Below are 8,365 nucleotides of genomic sequence, written 5' to 3'. Positions count from 1 at the left end.
GTTTTAGAAAATACTACAAATGGCGCAGTAAACGCCATCTGTAGCACGATGCTACATTTTAGGATTACCTATGCTCCAACAAGGTCCACTTGTGTGGATATTTACTTGCTGAAAACGAATCCCGGCGTAGCCAACCTCAACGTGATAGGCACGTTAGCTTAATCGAATGAAATAATTCGAAGTGGTCTGTCTTCTGTCGAAACTGTCAGACGCGGATCGCGATTTCTTTTTGGATCTCATCAGAGCGTCGCAGGCAGCTCCGACAGAACACTGACCAACTCTTACCTGCTATCTTAACAGTGCGTTTTAGAAAATACTACAAAAGAGTTTAAAACTTCCTTAATTTCAATTAATTTTATTGACTGCACAATTGCATGTACTAGGCAAATCCACTTCATTTTACATGAATGTAAGAAATTAGAAATTATAAATGAAACAAATTACAGTAGCCATAATAGTTATTACACTTGTTCGTAAACTATTTCCAGATGATGTACCATATTTTATTTCGTCCAACCATCTCGCTATTGTTGTCCGAATTGTGAGTTTTGTTTGTCTGATTTGTTCTGAATCACTATTTGATGCGGACCTGAGATCGGCACAGTGAGAAGAACCTAAATTTTAAAAAAATATTGAACAACAAGGAATACAATTTATTCGATTAGAATTACCCATTTCATATGTTAGTTTCTTATATACTGAAGTGTTCGATTTAATGAAGGCGTTATTAATTAAGATGGTGAAAACAAAAAAAGATGTTACGTCATCAGTTACGTTTATTAATGAGTCAAATAAGAGGTTTATTTAATAGTAACAGAAGACAAGGAAAATGAATACAAAATGGAAAGAAAAACAGCAATAATGGCTGGAAAGTTGGTCAAGCAGGTGACACATGACACATTCAAAAGAATCGCCGTTTTGATGTCTTTGTTACTTCTTCTTGAAGGAATCGTTTCACTTTTCTAATTTGTTCAAAGATATATATAGATTATAGGTAAGGAAAAAGTGATTAAAAAATCTACACAACCCAGGATCCATAGAAGAAACAATGATAAAATTACATTAAACCCCAAAAGCCAAAAACTAAACAATCTAGAAAATATTAAGATGTCAGCCGCAATCGCCGACGAAACGTTTGAATCTAACAGTTCATTTGGACCACGGCCCTTCAGCCCTAATCATACTTCTACTATGGATTCCGGTCAAGAAAACCTACATACCTACTTATCAAAAATACAAATACCAAATTGCCTGACCTTTTCCTGTTATTAATAAAACGTTAAATCTTTGATAGATGTGGGGCACTATAACCATTCTCCAGAAAGGGGGAAATACCAGTCTCTGTCTCTCTTTATTTACCTCATTCTTCCGCTCTTGCAATTCTGTGATACAGACCAATCAAAATTTTAGAAAAAAGGCAACTTCTGGCTGTACGACCCCTTTTGTCTCTCTTACACGTTTCACCCTATACTTAATTTATAGCTAGATAGAGAATGCGCTCTCTATTCTTTATGTTTATGGGCTAGCTATTGTATTTTTAGAGATGAAATCATAAAGCTATAAATGTTTAAAAATTTCAGTAAAGTAATAAACATATTTCAAAATAATTGTAACATAACCCATTAAAGAAAGCATGATTTGGAATGAAATGAAGAATAATGAATTATAATGAGTATATCGGTAATCTGATTGCAAAAATGGAAACGCAGAATTACATGAGCAAGTCAGTTTGTCTTGAAAAATAAGCAAGTACAGAGCTTAACGATTGTCTTATGATATTATTGATCTACCTTGAACCAAAAATGAAAGTGCCGTAGAATGAAGATCTCGCAAGACTCCCATCGGATGCCAAGGATCAACGCTACCATGTACTGAAATGAGTCGAGATATTTCTGGAGTATCAGCTCCATATAAAGCATTTGTTCTTTCCACACCAACACTTAATACTTCTTCATCATATCTAAATTAGATAGAGTAGTATATTGTAAAAGTTTGTTACAAGTTTCGTATCTATTAAAGAAGTTTATCAAATTTCAAGCTCAGCAGAGTGTCGTTGTTGGTGTTTTCAATATTCTTTAATTCGAAACATTACAATTTTTTGTGTGAATTTTTCTTAATTTAAAGATTTAATTTAGAGTTCCAAGTAGTAGCCAGATTTATAAGAAAAAGTATTAGATTTTTTGACGTCGTGTCAGCGGTGAATAATAAAAAAGGAAGGCGTGGTAAGTAAATAAATAAAAAAAAAAATAAGGTTTTTCCCAAATAACCTTTAGCAAATTTTTGAAAAAACGGACAAATGTTTTGCTTTTTTGTCTGCCTCGCGATACTATCCACACTCATAAAGGCGAAACGGTTGTTTCTTTTTCAAAAATTTACTTGTGGTAATTGGAAATGAGTGAAAAACTTTGTTTATGGTAAAAAAGTTAATGTAAACCAATGGAGAGTATAGATAGGAGCAGAAACTACAAAGGGATATCTAATGCACGGTGCATGCCCTTTAAACAATATTTTATACAGCTGCTGGCATGCCACTTTTCATTACCTAATTATTGTTTATGCCAGGTACGGCTTTTGGTAAATTTAAATATTCGAAATAAAAATTCAAAACATTATCACCACCAGCAGGTAACGCTGTATGTAGAAACGTTTTTGTAGAACGCGTTTTCTTTTTCATGGCGTATTTACTGTTACCCTGCTTTCACACAGACGGTTTTTTGCCGTGGCCGTGCACGGCAACCGTGCCGTGTATAATAGTAATACATTGGTTTATATGCAAGCGTTCACACAGCACGGTTTGCTGCCGTAGCCGTGCACGGCTGCCGTCGCAGCACGGCATGGGGACTGCAACGGCACGGCGCCGTGGCCGTGCACGGCAACAGTGAGACAAGCAAGTGTATAGAAGTATTCACACGTGCCGTGTGTTCACACGGCAAAAATTGTTTTCAGGATCGTTTTTCTCTCTGAATTGTGCAGTTAACAGAAGAAATTATATAGTGTGGCGGATAATAACACCGCTATATTTAATTTTAAACATATATTTGACTAAACATTATATTGCACCCTTTTGTAAATATTTCTACTCGAATTCTTTTGTATCTGTCTTTCTATTATTATTATTATTCTCTGTGAAAATATTTGGAACAGTGTCTTTATCAAGGTAAAAAAACAGAATTCTTGCAGTTCTTAAAAGGACGAGTTGGAAACGATTGTAAAATATGATTTAAAAATCAACTTGGATTTAGCAGCGCTTATACAGCAGTGTTGAACTTGATTTATTGAATTTAATTCAAATAAACGATTTCCATAAAAAATCTTTCGTTTATTCGAAGTTAGGTCAAAACCGTCCTGGTTCAAACGATACTCAGACAAAAGAAAACAAGTGACTGGTTCAAGTAGCTGGAAAGAACTATACAGTAGCTTGTAGTCCAAATGATCCATGTGAACTGCATACAATCATATCGAGCGGCATATCATTGCTTAGCATTCAAGAAGACGCCAGTTCGACTCTGGGTCCGTCTGCCTTGGTTCAAGTTTTTTTGTGGTTTCCTTGAATCACTTAAGCAAATGCTGGGGCAAGAATATTCCATAGATAATATTTCATTTCTTCTGTTTCATCTTTCTCACCCGAACAACCACCCACCCATTCCCAGCATTCTTTAAAGGAGGCTGAAGAGGGCCTTCCGTCCTACCTCCATTACTGGCTGATGGGAATGAAACACCCAAAAACAAAAATACAACCATCCGCGGCAGTCGCTGTAGGCAGATCTCACGACATTTACCTCTAAAACTGAGGTTACCAGCAACCGATCCAACTAAACGTGGAGAATGGGCGGAACCTCAGTAGTAAAAAAAGTGTGGCAGAGGTAAGCGAAAATAGTATCGCCCATTACAGTTATCAAAGGGGTCGGGACAAGAGAAAGTGGCGACTCCATGAAATCGAGATGGCTTACCAATGCCTTAATTCAAGTAAATGGACTGAGTAGGGGGGTTCACCTTTAGAACATCTTTTCCAGTGATGAAGACTGATACTACAGAAAGCTCGAGAACTCCAGGTTTGAAAAATCCTCCAGCCTGATTGGCCGTCTGAGCTTGGACTCTTAGTGACTTGTAGCGGGAGAGAGTAGACACTTCAACGGGTGAACTTTTTATATCTGCCTGGGTACTAAGCCTATTTAGCTTAGTTGGGATTAGTTAGTACTCTCTACCTATACTAGGTTCGAGGGGGGCCTTGTTCACCTCCTAGGAGAAACAAGTAGCAGTGCTTCGGTCATGGTGCGTCGATTGAAGGTATCCCTTCCCTCAACAGTGTGAGGTAAACGACTACGTAGGAATCACCACGTTAATCAAAACAATCCGAGAGTAACTCTCTAGCTACATCTACAATCAGAGCCGGGCAAACTCGGCTCTTTTGACTCTCGAGTGCTCCTCAGGTATAGCCAAGGAGCTCCTCATTGATCCTGCGAGTGCGAGTGAGATGGTTCTTTCCTTTTCGTTTCCCTTCCATTTCGTAGCTGAGTCCCCTCTTCCATAACCAAACTCAATAGTATTGCGAACGAAAATTTTCGTAGGTATTATTTAAGTTACGAGAGAGGCTTCGCTCGTCTACGAGATGAAGGGGCTTGATATGGGAGTGGAAGGGAGAAGAAAAAGAGAACGCAATATGGTTCATTACTGCTTACTCCCTCGTACTCATTGAAGGGTATGGAGTGACTCAAACTAACCTCACGTAGCGGCTCCTACGAAGTTAAAATTTACCTGGCTCTCATCTACATCGATACTGTCTTCAGCGGCTTAATAAAAGTGCAACCAACTACATGGCAAATCGCTACGTAGTGAGATGTGGATACGCTTTATGTTTGACAACCGACAATACCGATATTGATGTACAGTCACCACCATCAAACAGTCGCTCATCGCACAGCCAATTTTGCGTTTTCTATACTTTTATACTAAATTGTCTAGTAAATAACAAAAAGGTACCAAAAGTAAATAAGCAAACAGTCGTTTTATTAAATTTAACATTTTGTGAAAAACACGCGATCACCGATTCTTTGGTTTTATGATATTCCATTAATCCATAACTATTAAATATTGACCGATTGTAATATAAAACCTTTGTATTGTACGTTACACTATTCCTTAGGATGTCTGATAAATGTGAAGTACATATACATAGAGCTATATCGATGTAGTGTGAATCAATCCAAGGACTTTTTTATCTTAATCTACTTCCAATTATTTATTTCGTATATTCTCGTACTTACTCCACTCCGAATAAATCTTTGCAGACTTGATTATACAGTTCTAAAGGAAATGTACTACCAAAAGGTTGGTTATTGGACGTTGACGTTTGAAACCAGCCATATTCTGTGCAAATTTGATAGTACCACTGGCGGTCTGTAAAAAGTTATTATCTTGTACTTATATAATATATTATAGGATATAGGGTTGTTCGGAAAGTCATTTCGTTTTTTCCCGACAGAGGATTTAATTGTATTCTTTTGCACCCAACTTCACATTTAAGCCGTATAATTTTTATATGCTTTGAGAGCTCATATAGCAAGGCTTGTGTGTGAAAAATTCCAATTAATTCTACGCAGTAGTTTTTGGTTGGTGCCCTTTTAAATATGGAGAGCGATAAGCAGCATTTTCGACATATCTTACTGTTTTACTACAGAAAGGGTAAAAATGCTGTTCAAGCCAGAAAGAAATTGACTGACGTGTATGGAGAAGGTGTGTTGACAGTACGTCAGTGCCAGAACTGGTTCGCTAAATTTCGATCCGGCAATTTTGATGTCGAAGATGCATCACGTTCGGGAAGGACGGTTGAAGCTGATAAAGACGCGATAAAGGCATTAGTTGATGTGAACCGGCGAATAACAACACGTGAGATGGGATTGAGGTTAAATTTATTAAATTCAACAGTTTATGACCACTTGAAAGGCCTGGGATTATCCTCGAAGCTCGATGGGGACGAAAAATGGGTTGTATACAAAAACGTCAAACACAAGAGGTCATGGAGCAAAAAAGATGAACCGGCTCAAACCATTTCCAAACCCGATATTCACCAAAAAAAGGTGATGCTGTCTGTTTGGTGAGATTTTAAAGGAATCGCTTTTTTTGAGCTTTTACCGGATAACACAACGATTAATTCGGAAGTCTACTGTCATCAGCTGGACAAACTGAATGATGCACTTCAACAGAAAAGGTCAGAACTAATCAACAGGAAAGGTGTAGTGTTTCACCAAGACAACGCTAGACCTCACACAAGTTTGGTCACTCGCCAAAAGCTTTTACAGCTTGAATGGGATACAATGCTATTCCAAAAATATTCTCCAGACCTGGCACCATCGGATTATTATTTGTTCCAGTCACTCCAAAATTTTTTAGACGGTAAAACCTTCACCTCAAATGAGGAGGTCAAAAACCTCCTCGATCAGTTTTTTGCCGGTAAAGACCAAAAATTTTATGAGCGTGGATTTATGCTACTACCAGAAAGATGGCAAAATGTGTTGGACCAGAACGGTCAATATATAATTTAATAAAGTATTTGTTTATTATACGAAAACTGTCTTTCATTTCCACAAAAAAAAAACGAAATGACTTTCCGAACAACCCGATATATATATGTATAGTACAGTATCCCGGAATATTTGAAAGGTAACATCTGGAGGCAGTATAGAGTACATCTCGTGATTGTGCCGCAATAAAAATTATGCACGAAAAGTACCACGGTTAACGAGCCCGTTAATGATTGGAACAGTTGCCGGTTTGACAGCTATGTTATCTTATTGCCCTTCGTTATTGCAAGCATCAAGGGACGAAACACTTATACCTACTACAAAAGCTGGTACCCAGACAGGTCCTTTGTACGTGTAGCGATTAGGTACCTATTAGTCATACCTCATGGCCTGTGTATAGGTTCTCTAAGTATTCCTTCCACCTGCTTGTCTTTTTTGGTTTTATTCGCTTAGACGGCAAGCCGTTTTTCAATCTCAGCCTAATCACCTGTTCAGTAACTAAAAGAGTATGTCCAAAATTGTCTTTTTTTTGTGATGCGAGATATGTAGCTATCAAAAATTCCCTTCAATAATTTTTTATAAGTGGCAAGAGGAGACAAATACTAAAAAGTTATTCCCATAAATTACTTTTATTACAGTTTTCGCTTATCGTTATGCTTGCTTTTCACCAAAGATACTTACTAAACGATGCACTGCATTCAGAAAATTTTAAACTGTTTTAAGTTGATAGTTTGGAAATTAAAGGACGGACGTTTTGATAAAGACTTCTCGGAAATGGTCTGCTGGCGGAATTACCTGTTATAAATATGAATTTTCGTTCAATTTCAGAAATTTGCCCAAATCCAACAAACATCAGACGTCCGGTACTATCAATAGTTGGCGGCCATACCGGTATGGCTTAAGGTAGATTTTTTTATTAGAAAAGGCAATTCCGTCATCAGACGTTTAGCCACAACTAAAATCTAATACCGTAGGAGACCTAGTCAATGAAATTCCAGTAGGTTTGTTTCGAAACCGTAAACATAACCTATTTAGTGTACTTACATTCATCGGAAGTTATGTTAGGAGATGTGTACATTTGTAAGAACTCATCATATAATCCCATGCATTCACCAATATATTCTGTTCTGATATAGGAAGCCAACTTTTCTGCATTAGAACCTGTCGTATTTTCGATTTGGAAACAAGCACTTTCGATTTCACCAGGTCTTGCATACTGTACTAATCCTGCAAATACCTCTGCTATTGTGTTGAAAAAGAAAGCACGGGAGGGTTGCGTATTATTAACGGGTTGGCAAGTTCTGAAGTAAAACAATAATTAAATTAAGTCAAATAAATTGATTAGGTAGAAATATCGTTTTAAAATTATTGTTTCATTGTTTGTCTACTATATTATCAATTTTTACTAAACTTTGGCGATTTATTTCGTAAATATTATTAAGATTTTAGCGCCTTTAATAAAAGCACTAATAATTTTTGTACCAAAAGGAACGTAACAAGACAAAACACAACACAAATGAAGAATATATACAAAAGTTTAATAAGACTGAACACTCAAAAACAACATAAGAACAACAACAAATAATAACAATATAGAACACTTACGAATTATCAAGAAGTAGACTGGTTACTCGTTACTGAACACTGGTTCCTAAGTAGGAAAAAAAAAACTTGTGGGTGTTTCATTCCCACCAGCTAGTAATGCTAGTGGGCGGGCAATCCCTCCGGACTATGCCGGAAGGTAGGGCGGAAGGCCCTCTTCAGCCTGCTTTCAGGAATCGTGGGAATGGGTGGGTGGTGGTTCGGGTGAGAAAGATGAGACGGACGAAATGAAGACAGAAGAG

General features: G+C 37.3%; 1 protein-coding gene across 1 annotated transcript in view; it reads right to left on the bottom strand.

Moving 5' to 3' along the window:
- The window catches only part of LOC112904282 (putative serine protease K12H4.7), a 28,105-nt gene that overhangs the window by 8,213 nt on the left and 11,527 nt on the right, over window positions 1-8,365 (bottom strand). Inside the window, exons 6-9 of the mRNA XM_025973925.1 lie at window positions 7,566-7,839; window positions 5,265-5,397; window positions 1,791-1,960; window positions 404-614 (exon numbers count right to left, since the gene is read on the bottom strand). Coding sequence (XP_025829710.1) covers window positions 418-614; window positions 1,791-1,960; window positions 5,265-5,397; window positions 7,566-7,839 — 774 coding nt within the window. The 3' untranslated portion in view covers window positions 404-417. The remainder of the gene's footprint in view (window positions 1-403; window positions 615-1,790; window positions 1,961-5,264; window positions 5,398-7,565; window positions 7,840-8,365) is intronic.

The sequence above is a fragment of the Agrilus planipennis genome, unplaced genomic scaffold (assembly GCF_000699045.2).
Source record: "Agrilus planipennis isolate EAB-ADULT unplaced genomic scaffold, Apla_2.0 scaffold30, whole genome shotgun sequence".
Classification (NCBI taxonomy): Eukaryota; Metazoa; Arthropoda; class Insecta; order Coleoptera; family Buprestidae; genus Agrilus; species Agrilus planipennis.
The sequence above is the reverse complement of the archived record's forward strand: the minus strand, read 5'-3'. Positions and strand labels throughout refer to the sequence as shown.